Below are 14,394 nucleotides of genomic sequence, written 5' to 3'. Positions count from 1 at the left end.
CCCCACCCTGCGAGGCCGTCAGAGCGCACCCAACACCTGCTGCGCAGCCACCCTGCCAGGCTCCACAATGACGGCACCCCCTCCAGTGAGAAACTAGGGTCACTAATTTCTCTGAGAACAGGCCAGGCGGGGATGAAATTCAGGCACATCCTGGTTCTGGATGACGTGGCCCCAGGGATTTTCTCCCCTGTGACTTGTATCATTTCCTCTTCAGAGCCAATCATTAACCTTACCGAGGCCCTCACATGAGAAGCCACAGGAACAAGTGACTGGTTGAGGCTGGAAATGCCCAGGCTACTTCCCCAGAGGGGCCGGGTCCCCAGTCACACTCCTGCCAGGATCGCAGGGCAGGGGCCCAGCCCAGGCCCAGCCTCTCCTGCTGATTTCTACACACCCTGCTGGGCAGGTCAGATGTCAGAGGCCTGGATGTGGAGGAAGCCCCTTTGCTTTCGGGCAGTGCTACCCACGGCAGCTGAGTGCCCTCTGCTTAGGGATGGGGGCGGGGAAAAGAGCTTTCAGGAACACTGGGGAGGGTGCAGGGTGGTTAAGGTTTTCCCACCCGGACAGCTTCAGTTCCACATCCTCTCCATGCTGTAAAACACCTGCTGTGTGAGAAAGTCTGCTGGGCAGCAGGGTCAGGGGCCCCAGCCCTGCCTGGACCTAGTCCCTCAGCCTTTTTTTTCGGGGGTGGGGTGGGATGGGGTCTGGGATAGTCATGGATTCCTTGGCTTAACTTCCCAGCCTCCAATTAAGCCAGTAACACAGACAGAACACCTCTACCCTGGTGGGTCAGGTGCCAACTCTCAGTCTGGCCCGCTGCGGGGGAGGAGCCGGCGAGAAGCCACCTGGTCCGAGCCCCGCCCATTCTCGGGCAACAAGGCCCTGGTGCTGAGTAGCCAGGACCAACCTGGAGAACCTCTTAAGGGGTTTGGGAACTCAAGGACGGGGGAGACCGTGCATCCTGGCCAGGAAAACTCCCCGCCGCCCCGGAGGCCACAGGGCTGTCCCCAGTCCCGGGGGCTCTCCATTCTGGTTCAGAGCCCTTCTCCCGTGACGGTGAGGCCAGAGGGGTCGGCCTGTTTTCTGGGATTCCCAGGACCTTCCGGGACCACTGGGCAGGCGCCGCAGGTCAAGTCCAGGCAGCGGGTCGGGAGGCATGTTCCCCGCCCACCCCTCAACCACGGGCCAGGGGTCCCCGCGGGCCGGCCACCCTCCCCGGCGCGCCCCTCCCAGCGGGCCAGCCAGCGCTCGACTCCAGCTTTATTGGCCGCCGCCTACGCCTCCGGGCGCTGCTTGACCGTGACCGCGGGGTAGAGCGGCTCCAGGAAGGAGGCCAGGAAGCGGTGGATGAGGCTCACGCCGCCCGCCACGCCGTAGGAGGAGAGGCAGGCGGCGCCGCAGTCGAGCGCCACGCCGAGCGTGCGGTGGTAGCCGCCGTGCAGCACCGTCTGCGTGCTGTTGTGACACACGGAGAACTTGAGCGAGTCCCACTCCAGGCACCACGAGTAGGGGTTGCGGCCCAGCAGGTGGATGATGTTGCGGCGCGGGCGGCCGCTGAGCAGGGGGATGCGGCGGTAGGTGACGCCCAGGCACACCCACGAGTTGGACACCTCGGCCTCCCAGTAGTGGCGGCCCTCTGCCAGGCCGCGCGAGCACAGCACCTGCGGCCACTGCTTGAAGCTGCCCGGGAAGGGGCCGCCCGCGGCGAAGGGCCCCAGTAGGATGCCCAAGTTTAGCACCGAGTGGGTCTCCTTGAACAGGAGCAGCTCCTCACTGGCCGTGGCGGGGTCAAAGTTCAGGTTGCAATAACCTGGGGCAAGGGGGGATGGGAAAGGAAGCCAGGGTCATTGGCCCCGGGCGCAGAGCGCTGGAAGCCCGGAGCGGGGACGGGCCGAAGCCGCATGGCTTTTGCACAGAAGTCACCAAATGCTTCCGCCCCCAGCTCCCAGAAATGGCCCCTCTATACCCCCCTCTAAGTCTCCAACTGTGGCCCCCTGGGGGTGCAGACATAGTCGGGAGGAATGATGAGTTGGGTGCTGTCCAAAGGTCTGCCTTCCTAGAGAAGCTGAGAACCAAGAGTCCTCCTATCTGCCCGCCTCTGCCAAAACCCTAACATAATCTCCTTTTTTGTTTGTTCAGGACACAAGATTGAGTGGGACTGCGGGAGAGTCAAGAGCTCCTGAAGGAGGTTCATCGAAGGCAATGCAACCTTGACCCTGGAGATCTCAGAGAAATCACCGATGATTTCTTAGAGGATCACGTGGCCCCTAGCCCAGTCTGGGAGAGGGGCTGCAGGGACATTAAATGAAAAGGGAAATTGGCTGAGGAAGAAATGGGCTGGGTCATCCAAGCTGGCTTGGCTAAAGTCCAGGGGAGGTCGGCAGGCACCCAGCTGAGGGCAGAGGTTGTGCCATATCAGGGCCACAGGGGGTGGGGGCGGTGCAGAGCTGGCCTCTGGGTAGTAGGTGAGGCCTGTCCCACCCATGGGGGTGGGACAGGACAGCCTTCTCCCCTTCCTGTCAGGGCCTTGGAGTCACGGGCCGAGTCCTTCTGAGGTCTCCAGTCCAGAGTGCGAGGTCAGGGCAGGAGAGAGCTGGCACCTCTCTGGAGCCCTGGCCTGAATGGAGGTGGGGCTCGGTAAGTCAAGGCACCCAAGGGCCCTGTTCCTTTCCTTCCCACCCCTGGGGCTGGACCCCAGTACTGAGGACTCACACTTGAGAAGTGTTTCCCTGTCCACAGCTAGGGGCAGCACCTCACAGGAGTTCATCTTGATGCCTGGGAAAGATCGAGGGGCTTTGCTGAGGACACGTTCACAGCCCAGCATCTTTCCAGAGAGAGGCATGGGCTTCTAGGAGGTTGAGTTACCTGGGGAAGGTGCACACAGACAGGCAGGGTTCTCTACAGGTGCCTGGAATCCCAACCGCTGCCCTGTAGGGCCGGCCTGCACCCAGAATGCAGGTGAGTCTCCAGGAGTCCCAGGCAACCAGGTACTAACTAACCCTCCAGGAAGAGCTGGTTGATGAAGCTGAGACCCACGTTCACCAGCCGGGTCCGGAGCTCTGCCAAGGTCTCTGGCAGCTGGAGGAAGCTCTGCTTCTCCTCACACTTGGTGCCCATCAGGGGTTCCATGCAGGCCGGGAAGTGCTTCAGCCTGGGGAACTCCTGCATGCAGGGCAGGGCTGGCAATACCACTTGTTAGCCAGGCCCCAAGCAGATTCCAGGAACTCCTGCTTATGCCAGGGGCTTAGCGGTCCCCAGAACCATGGGGCAGGTGGAAAAGCTGCCCATGTTCAAACCTGGACATCTTTCTCCCCTCCTCCTGGTTTTCTGGACATCTTAGGTTAGGGATATCAAAGGCACAGCCACTGTGGCCTTAGTGGAGGTTGTGATGGGCTTGGGGCAGAGGTGGGGGTAGGGTGGGGCCTTGCCTGCAGAAATTGCTGGTTGCTCTGGTTGGCGAGCAGGGTGTGAAGCCAGATGCTGTCCCCCTCCAGCTTCAGGAGGCGGTCGTGGCTCTGCTGGATGGAGCCGCCCAGCTTCCCCAGGGCGGCCGCCTCCTCTTTCTCCATGAAATCCAAGACCTTCATCTGCATCTGTTTGATCTCATGGATGATCTCCATAAAGCAGGTGTTCACCTCATTCCGAGCTGTCTGGATCAATTTCTGGGGGGGTGGAAGGCGTATAGAGAGGCACCTCTGAGCCCCAAGCCGGTACCACCGTTGTCTTCTGCCCAGGCATCCCATCTCTGTCCTCCTGGCCTCACCCCATTCCCTCCAAGCCCTGAGAGGTCCCCTCAGTCTGGGCCGGGGCTGGGGGTGGACCAACCTTACCGAGAGAAAAGCCACCTGGCCCCGGTGCTGTTGGCTGTCAGAGGTGATGACCGGCATCTGGTTCTCCACGTTGGCCTGGACCTTCTGAACCTTGACCTTGGGTGAGAGGGTGGGGTGGAAGAGGAGAGAGCCACTGATTCAGAGAGGTGCCCCAGCAGAAGCCCTTCTGTAAGCAGTCCCACGTCAAGCCCAGAAGAGACGCACCTCTTACATTCTTTTTTTTTTTTAAAGAATCAATTTTATTTATTTATTTATTTTTGGCTGCGCTGGGTCTTCGTTGCTGCGCGCAGGCTTCTCTAGTTGCGTCGAGCAGGAGCTGCTCTTCATGGCGGTGCATGGGCGTCTCGTTGCGGTGGCTTCCCTTGTTGCGGAGCATGGGCTCTAGGCACGCAGGCTTCAGTAGTTGTGGCTCGAGGGCTTAGCTGCTCCGCGGCATGTGGGATCTTCCCAGACGAGGGATCGATCCCATGTCCCCTGCATTGGCAGGTGGATCCTTAACCACTGTGCCACCAGGGAAGTCCTCACCTCTTACATTCTTAAGAGGTTTGAATGAGAATGAGGATGGGCAGAGCTGAAGGGTAGATGGCCCAGGGCCACCCCCTCTTTTTTTTTTTTTTGGCCACGTGGCATGGCATGTGAAATCTTAGTTCCCCGACCAAGGATCGAACCCGTGCCCCCTGCAATGGAATTGTGGAGTCTTAACCACTGGACCACCAGGGAATTCCCTGAGGGCCACCCCTCTGCTCCTGTTCTCTCACTCCCTGAGAGACTCTCTCCTCGTTCTTAGGTATCAGGTTCTTTGTTCCTGACAGTGATGACCATGGGGTTTCAGATCACAAGAAGCTGCTGTGGAGGGTTCAGTGACTCGAGAAGCCTGAGAGGCAGTGGGGCGAGGAGGGGCCCATCAGATATGGAGCACCTGGCTCCCTGGGCAGCGCTGCCAGGCCCAAGCAGCATTATGTTTCCAAGTTCCACATAAGCCTTTAGTCTCACCTATTCCAGAGGTGGGCATTGTCATGTTTCACAATCTACTACAGGACAGTGCTATTCCAAGGGCCTGTCTATGAACTGTTGCTGACCCACAACAACAGAAGAAGCTCCTGCCAGACTGTAAATCAACGCGCTGCTTCCCTTGTTGAGAAAGTCTTGCTATGAAAAAAGCATCAGCTGAACTGAAGAGTGTGATGAGTTGGCTTACATTCGGGCACAAGCTCCATTCTTGCCAGGGACCATCAACAGGTGGCTACGTTGGAATAGCACAGTTCTAGAATATACATGATAGAATGTCTAAAATATAAGTATTCCATTATAAAAGCAATACAAATACAGTAAACAAAATTTGAAGATAGAAAAAAGGGGGCTTCCCTGGTGGCACAGTTGTTAAGAATCCACCTGCCAACGCAGGGGATATGGGTTCGAGCCCTGGTCTGGGAAGATTCCCACCTGCCGCGGAGCAGCTAAGCCCGTGCGCCACAACTACTGAGCCTACGCTCTAGAGCCCACGAGCCACAACTACTGAAGCCTGTGTGCCCTAGAGCCTGTGCTCCGCAACAAGAGAAGCCACCACAATGAGAAGCCCGTGCACCGCTATGAAGAGTAGCTCCCGCTCGACACAACTAGAGAAAGCCCGTGCACAGCAACGAAGGTGCAGTGCAGCCCAAAAATCAATCAATCAATCAATCAATAAGAAAAAAGGAAGGGATTCGCCCAACTGAACATGACATGTTTGTATTTTGATATGTTCTCTTTCAGCCTTTCCTTTTTCTGTGCAAAAAAATTTAAATAGGATTCATCACAAATAATTTTGGATCCTTATTCATTCAACTTGCCAGCACTTTTCATGTCCTGGCAGGACCCTTGTGACCATCTTTTTTTTTTTTTTTTTTTTGGCCACGCAGCGCCGCATGTGGGAGCCTCGTTCGCAGACCAGGGGTGGAACCTGTGCCCCCTGCAGTGGAAGTGTGGAGTGTCAACCACTGGACCGCCGGGGAAGCCCCATCGTGACCATCGCTGTAATGGCTGCATAACTTTCCTCCGAGGAAAGGGGTGCCCAGAGCTTCTGAGAGACTTTCACTTTCCACGGAGGACTCCCGAGTGCCCTGGCTCCTCCCCTCCCCCTCCCCCCAGCCCCCCAGCTCCGGCCTCACCTCCTTGCTGGCACGCTCCTCCTCCAGGGGCATGGTGTCGTGGTTCTTGTGTTCCTTCAGCAGGCAGGCCCCACACACGCAGCAGCTTTCCGTGCGGCAGTACAGCCTCTGTAGCTTGCGGTGCTTCCGGCACAGCTGGCTCTTGAGGTCCCACACGGGCTCCAGCAGCTGGTGGCCCTGGAACACCTGGTCCTCGAAGTGGCTGCGCAGGTGCTTCTCGCACAGGGAGGCCATGCACTGAGGGCACGACTTGACTGACTTGAGCTTCTCTGGGGCACAGAAGTCGCAGGGCATGTCTCTGGGCCCGGCCAGGTTCTGTGAGGACCCCAAGGCCTGGCCCTTGGCCTGGGTGAAACAGGTCTGGAGGGGAAGCTCTCTCGGCACTGGGGGCAATACAGCATCTCTCCCACAGCTGCCTGGTGGTCCCAGAAACCCTGGAGGCAGGTCCTGCAGAAGTTGTGCCCGCAGGCAGCAGTGACCGGGTTGCAGAACACCTCCAGGTAAATGGGGCAGAGAACTTGGTCCTCCAATGTGGGGAGATTGTTGTTGTCATTCATCAGGAACTGGCCTTGGGGACGTCTTGAGGGCTGGGCAGGGGGCTGCAGGGCTGGGACTTGGTCCTGGACTGGCCCTGGGAAGATAGAGCAAAGCTGTGTTGAAGCCAAGGCAGGAGTTGAGGGGCCCTTTGAGAGACACACCAGTTCTTCTCTCGGAAGCAGCTGTCTGCCCACGGGGTACAGGGACTGTGCCATCGGTCAACCCACATGGGGGCATAAATTGGGGCCTGTGTTCTCCTTGTCCCTGTTCTAATTCCTGGACAAGAAGGTGGATGGGAGGAAGAAGTCACATCGTGACAAGGGAAAGGAACCACTTCCTTGGCCCTTCAGAAGAAAGGTCAAAACACAAGTACTTACGTGAAACTCTCTGTATGTCAAGAAGAGCCAGAGGCTTGGCTGCCCTATGGAGGGAGAGAAAAGAACCCTTGGGCATTCAGGCGTAGGGGCCTTGCCCGCACTTCACCAGTGCGGGGAGGATCCCCACCAGTCCAGTGTGCCCTCACCCCAGCCCTTTACATCTCTTGAGGTTTGATGACCACCTTCTCACCTTTCCCTGTGGCTGCTGTTTTGCGGTCTCCCCATCAAGTTGGCCCCCCTCCTCGAGACTGCCTGCAATTTTGCTCCCTGCTCTCACAATTCAACCGTGACCAGCCCCAGCATTCTGCTTGTGATGTCCGCAGGGCAAAAGGTGTGCCACCAGATACTCCGCAATGCTGATGCGTTCTGCACCGCCCAAGAGATTCTTTGCTCCAGAGGCTTCATCCCAGGAGGCGGAGCCACTGCTGCGCCTGGGGCCCCTTGCAGTGGACTTGGGGGACTCGCATTACCAACCAGAGAGGGAAGATGTCGACTAAGTGGCAGTGGGATCTCGGGCAACTGGTTTAATCTCTCAGGACCATGGTTCTCTTGTGAATCAACAGGGTTGTTGTAGAAGATACTTCAAGTCTCCTTGATCTGAAGTTGAGTGATCCAAACATTATCTGATTGGTCATCCTGAAGACTGTTGCTTCCCACTGTGGCTCTGATCCTCAGAAGGAAAAAAGGGATGAATGAAGCGGAAGACTCTTATCACTGTGATACCTTCTTGTCAGTGTTTCTGTTTCCCAGTCCTTCCAGCCCAACAGGATACATGCCCTGAAAAGTTTACAATATATCACTCTTTTCCTCCAAAAAGTTAGCTTGATCCCACTTATTGGATAGGAATGGTAAACAGAAGGCATCCTTTTCTCATTTCCTTATCTCAGAGGAAACATTTTCAGCATTTTTCCATTAAGTATGATGTTTGCTGTTAAGTTTTTTGTAGATACCTGTAGCAGATTCTGTAGACTCCCTTTCCTTCCTGGTTTGCTAAGAGATTTCATCTGGAATGGTTGTTGACTTTTATCTAATTCTTCTTCTGCATCATTTGAGATGATTATAAGCTTTGCCTCTTTTATTCTGCTGATGTGGTGAATTTATATTTATTGATTTTCAATTATTAAACGAACCTTGCATTCTGGAATGAACACTTCTTGGCCATAACATGCTGTGCTTTTTATATATGCTGGATTCAATTTGCTACTATTTTCTTAGGATTTTTGCAACTATGATCACCAATGAGATTGGCCTGTAATTTTCCTTTTATGTAATGTCCCTATCAAGTTTTGGTGTTAAGCTATGATAGCTTCATAAAATAAGTTGGGAAGTGTTCTTTATCACTTATGCGGAATAATAAGATTGATATTACTTCTAACTTAAATGTTTGGTAGAATTCACTGGTAAAACCACCTAGGACTGGAGACTTCCCTGGTGGTCCAGTGGTTAAGACTCCACGCTTCCACTGCAGGGGACGTGGGTTTGATCCCTGGCCAGGGAACTAAGATCCCACATGCCACTCAGACAAACAAAAACAAAAACAAAAAACCCCACCTAGGCCCAGAAAATCTTTTGTGGAAAGGTTATTAATTACATATTTAATTTCTTTCAGAACTTATGTTGTCTATTTATTCTTGTGTCAATTTTGGTAAATGGTGTTTTCCTAGGAATTTGTCCATTTCTTCTAAATTAAAAAATTTGGGGGGTATAAAGTTGTTCATAATATCCACTTATTTTTATTTTATTTTATTTTATTTTTTTTGGCCACACTGTGCGACTTGTGGGATCCCAGTTCCAGACCAGGGATTGAACCCAGGCCCTCGGGAGTGAAGGTGCAGTCCTAACCACTGGACCACCAGGGAATTCCTTATACATTTATAATTTTTAACATAACATGAAATTGGCATTTTAACCATTTGGGTGTACAGTTCAGTGGCATTGAGTACGCTCACCGTGTTGTGCCCCCATCACCACTATCTATACACAAGACTTTTTCATCACGTTTAACAGAAACTTTGTAACCACTAAGCAATCATTTCCCATCCCCCCTCCCTCCAGCTCCTGGTAACCTCTAATCTACTTTCTATCTCTATAATATCTCTATCTTTCTATCTCTATTCTAGATACGTTGTACGAGTGAAATCATACCATATTTGTCCTTTTGAGTCCGGCTCATTTTACTTAATGTTTTCGGGGGTTCATCATGTTAGAGCATGTACCAGAATTTCATCCCTGTTGATGGCTGGATAACGCTCCTGCTGTCTCTGTATAAACGCATTTTGTTTATCCATTCTTCTGTTGATGGACATTTGGGTTGCTTCTACCTTTTAGCTATTGTGAGTAATGCTGCTGTGAACATGGGTATACAAATATCTGTTTAAATCCCTGCTTTCAATTCCCTTGGCTATATCCCTAAGAGTGGCACTTATAATCCTTATAAAGACTGTAGGATTTGTAGTTGTGGCTCCCTTTCACATTCCAGATACCCTTTGTATTTTCTTTTTTCTTGATGAGATAAACTCTCTAGGAATTTATCCATTTTATTAACCTTCTAAAAGAATCAGCTCTTGGTTTTGATGGTTGTATTGTATGTTTGTTTTTTACGTCATTGATTTCTTCTCTTCTCTTTATTTATTGCTTTTACTTCTTTGGGTTATTCCTTCCTTTTACTTTCTTTATGTTGAATTTGCTTTTCTAAGTTCCTGAGATGGTTGTTTATATAACAATTTTTAGCATTTCTTCCTTGTTAATACGTATGTTTTCCCATTTAAGTATGACTCTTATTGCACCTTATACTAAAGAGTATTATCATTATCATTCAGTTCAAAATGTTTTCTGATTTCCATTGTGATGTCTTCTCTGACCCATGAGTTATTTAGAAGCATGTTGCTCAGTTTCCAAAAATACAGATATTTTCTAATTATCGTTTTTTATTATTGATTTCTAACTTGATTCCACTATAATCAGATGTTATGCTTGGATTTAAATCCTTTGACTTTTTTAAAGACTTGCTTTATGGATCAGAGTGACATGGTCAATGTTGGTAACTTCCACATGCACTTAAAAATTCAGAATGTGTTCTGCAGTTATTCGATGTAGTGTTCTACCCATTTCAGTTATGACATTTGCCAATCATGTTGTTAAAAGCGTTGGTATCCCTATTGGTTTTCTGGTCCTTTTAATACTAAAAGATGTGACAAAATTCCTAGTATTATTATGGATTTGCCTAGTTCTCCTTTTAGTTCTATCAATTTTGAGGCTAGAACATTAGATGCACACAAATTTATAATTATTATGTTTTCCTAGTGACTTGTTTTACCATTATTGATTTTTTATTATTCAGTTTCCTCCTTCCTATTATCTGGGTAGTTATACTTCTATTATTTGGGGGGTAGTTACATGAGAAATTATAACATGCATCCATGGCTTATCAAGTCTAATATTAAGCGTTACTTTAATCTTAAATAATGCAAACCCTTAGAATTCTTCAACTTCATTTGCCTCATCCCAACTTTTACTATGGTTGTGTATTTTAATTCTCTTTATATATTTTAAAACTATAAAGTGCCAATAATGCTTAAATGGTCTCTGTGTGTAATCTATATATCTATATATATCAATCCATGTACTTACCATTTTAATTGCTCTCCATTTTTTCCTATGTCTCTAGCTTCTGGGGTCATTTCCTTCTTCCTGAGGAATACCTTTTAGTATTTCCTTTAGTACAAGGTCTGCTGGTGACAAATACTCTCAGGTTTTGGTTGTCAAAGTTGCTTTTATATCATCTTCATTCTTTTTTTTTTTTTTTGCCATACGCGGGCCTCTCACAGTTGTGGCCTCTCCCGTTGTAGAGCACAGGCTCCGGACGCACAGGCTCAGCGGCCATGGCTCATGGGCCCAGCCACTCCGCAGCATGTGGGATCTTCCCAGACCGGGGCATGAACCCGTGTCCCCTGCATCAGCAGATGGACTCTCAACCACTGCGCCACCAGGGAAGCCCCATCTTCATTCTTAAAGGATATCTTCATTAAGGATAGAATTCTAGGTTGGCAGCTATATTCTTTTCAGCACTTTGGAGATTTAATTCCACTGTCTTCTGGTTTATATTTTTCTGTTGAGAAGATGACTGTCAGTCTTATTGCTGTTCCTTTGAAAGTAACCTCTTTTCCCCCCCTTCTGGTGACTTTTAAGATTTTCTCCATATTTTGTTTTCATCCATTTTGTTATTTCTATGTGTGTTTTTATTTATCCTGCTTAGGACTTGTAGTGATTCTTGAATACGTGGCTGCCTTTAAAAAGGGGCTTGATTCTGGCTCAGCATTTCCATCGCCCTGCCTCTGCCAGGTTCCTTTTCTCCCCCCTACTATTTATTTATTTATTTAAAATTTTAATTTATTTATTTTTGGCTGCATTGTGTCTTCGCTGCTACACGCGGGCTTTCTCTAGTTGTGGCTACTCTTCGTTGAGGTGCACAGGCTTCTCATTGTGGTGGCTTCTCTTGTGGCGGAGCATGGGCTCTCGGCCCGTGGGCTTCAGTAGTTGTGGCACGTGGGTTCAGTAGTTGTGGCTCGTGGGCTCTAGAGTACAGGCTCCGTAGTTGTGGTGCATGGGCTTAGTTGTTTCGTAGCATGTGGGATCTTCCCGGACCAGGGAATTGAACTCGTGTCCCCTGCATTGGCAGGCGTTTTCTTAACCACTGAGCCACCAGGGAAGCCCTCTACTATTTATTTATTTATTTATCTGGCTGCGCCAGGTCTTAGTTGAGGCACATGGGATCTAGTTCCCTGACCAGGGGTGGAACACAGACCCCCTGCATTGGGAGTGCGGAGTCTTAGCCACTGGACCGCCAGTGAAGTCTCTCTGCCCAGGTTCTGATGAAGCTCCCTTGGCCACTACAGCAGCTACTTGGCTGTTTCCTCCCTGCCTCCAGCATTCCCCTCTCTCACTGTTCCAGGCATGCAGTGGCTGTGCAGCACATGGCAGCAAATAAGTGGACGTTTGCTCGAGCCCTGATAGAAGTGACAGAGCCGAGCATCACATCCTTTCTGCACCTGCCAACCACACTCGTCTCCAACTTCAGGGTCTAGTTCAGAACTCTGTGGAGCCTTCCGAGTCCTCCCCCCTCCAAACATCTGCTTACTATCCATCATAACGGCACAAAGCAGGCATATTTTGAGGATGTTTAGCTCTTTGATTTGCCAACTGTGAACAGTGTACATGCAAAGGTTATCAAAATGAAATGTGAGTAGAAGCAATAGCCCAAACTTAGACATAAAGTGATCCAAGAATATCCAAGGGAACTTGCCCACAATTTCCTTACAAGAAAGCTAAGAAATACAAACTATTGGTCTTCTATCCATTTTGTGTTTTGTTAGAATTAACAGAAAACTGACCAGTTAAAAAATACTCAAATTTAGATATGAGTTAGATTTTGAGCTGCCAAGTGTGACTTGGGGAAAATAAACACGGAGGAGGTAAGAGCCACAAAAGCAAGCCCACAAGGGCAAAAGGTACAATTCACAAGGGCAAAAGCTCATGGAAAACAATGATCTCAATGGAAATTTTTTTTTTTTTTTTTGCGGTACGCGGGCCTCTCACTGTTGTGGCCCCTCCCGTTGCGGAGCACAGGCTCCAGACACGCAGGCTCAGCGGCCATGGCCCATGGGCCCAGCTGCTCCGCGGCATGTGGGATCTTCCCGAACCGGGGCACGAACCTGTGTCCCCTGCATCGGCAGGCGGACTCTCAACCACTGCTCCACCAGGGAAGCCTGAAAATATTTTTAAGTGAAAATGAAAATAGAAAAACAATTGAATTGCATTGTATAGAAAACTGACCAAGGAATTAAACTGGCTAAATAGAGTAACAGTTCATACCAGGGGAAAGCTTTACTGATGAAAATCCTTCTGTGTGGTGTGATTCTTATTAAAAATTTAGCTCTGGTCTGCCACCTGGGCTTTATGACTGAGCAGATTCAGTCAAACTCAAATAATCTGTTGTAAACAGCGCCGTATGGAGCCTCCAGCAAGCTCCAACAGGAGACTCACCGTGCAGACTCCAGGGTGTTGGAACAGAACCATGACTCCTTTTACAGATAACTCTTCTTCTGTTGAGAAACTGCTCCAGCTACTTAATCAGGGGAATCAAGTGACCATGGGGCCTGAGCTGCCCATCACAACCCACCAAGCCAATCTGAGGAGTAATTAACACAGCCCAGAAATAGATGTGACTGTCTCTCAGACCTGGGAGCAATGACTGTTTGCAGTGTCTTGTGTTGCGGGGAGGGTAAGATCATCTTTGTGTAAAGAGTAGTTGCGTCTTGGGACTTCCCTGGCGGTCCAGTGGTTACGACTCTCCGTTTCCACTGCCGGGGGGGTACGGGTTCGATCCCTGGTCGGGGAACTAAGATCCCACATGCCTCACGGCGCAGCCGAAAAATTTTTTTAAAAAAGAAGAAAAGTAGTTGCGTCTTGTTACGTGGAAGCACAAAGCTGTTCTTATGAAGTTCAAATATGCATAGAAGCGTGCTTATGGACGCGGAGCAGCCACAAATGTGGCAGAGCTGTTGTTAACTCTCAGCCCCAACCCACCCAGACTGCCCTGTGCTGCTGGGGCCGGGAAGCTGCTGAAGGCAGTGTGAGACAGAGACCGCAAGGCTGGAGGGGAAAAAGGAGACGTGGCCCTTCCTGTTAGAGAAACCACAGCAACGCAGCTTTGCTCTGGCAGGAACAGCTGGTCCCAGCAGTGTGGTTCATTTGCAGTTTTCCACACTCCCAGCACCAGCCTCACTGAGCCCTGAAATGGCAGCATCCCTCTACAGGGCCCCTCCTCCAAGCCTCGACCGTTTAATGCCAGCCTCTTCCCTTTGCTCCCCAGTCCTGGGAGCGACAACTGTGTCCTGCGACCACTACAGCTGTGACACCTGAGTCCCCTGGGCCCTCTCCTTTCTCCACCACCTGTTAACGACGGCTGTGGTCTCCCGTCGGAGCTGTTACAGCCACACACCTTGCTCACTACCTTTCTGTGTACACACCACCTCCCCAACTGTAAGCGCCCCACAGGAGGGACGACCTAACGCCTTTTGAGGATCCCACACCCCACCTGACGCCTTAGGGATCAATACTTAACGTGCTGGTGACTTGATTCTCACCTCACGTTTCTTACTCCTCCTCTTCCTTGCAGAGAAAATGGGCATCCCGTCCCTTATTCTCTTCCAGGAAGACGTTTTTTCCCTTAAAAACCACCTCGTACCCGCCCCCTGTCTCTTTCTGGCTCTCTGGTGGGAAGCCCATCTGTCCCCACCTTCTGTTTCTGGGCACTCTCCGGGTCCTTTCAGATGCAGTAAAATGAAAGCCAGGAGGAAGAAGGCCCAACACCCCCTCAGGCAGTTTTAGCAGCAGGAGAAATCAGGGCTTTATACGAAGCCCTGCTAGAAAAAGGTGCAGTGAAATTCATCTCCTGAGGACAGCCTGAGAATCATCAATGGTGAGTGACACCGGGAACCCGGG

General features: G+C 50.7%; 1 protein-coding gene across 1 annotated transcript; it reads right to left on the bottom strand.

The window, feature by feature from the left end:
- Positions 1–1,274: 1,274 nt before the first annotated feature.
- LOC308607048 (tripartite motif-containing protein 16-like) lies at positions 1,275–6,729 on the bottom strand (the record flags this gene model as incomplete). Its single annotated transcript, XM_081218637.1, is given in 7 exon segments — positions 1,275–1,810; positions 2,713–2,775; positions 3,000–3,162; positions 3,429–3,662; positions 3,831–3,926; positions 5,978–6,336; positions 6,339–6,729. Coding segments are annotated over 7 exon segments (1,842 nt in total).
- Between the last annotated feature and the right edge of the window lie 7,665 nt (positions 6,730–14,394).

Source organism: Mesoplodon bidens (genome assembly GCF_964165515.1).
Source record: "Mesoplodon bidens genome assembly, chromosome: 19".
Taxonomy (NCBI): Eukaryota; Metazoa; Chordata; class Mammalia; order Artiodactyla; family Ziphiidae; genus Mesoplodon; species Mesoplodon bidens.
Note: the sequence above shows the minus strand (reverse complement) of the source record. Positions and strands in the feature narration are given on the sequence as shown.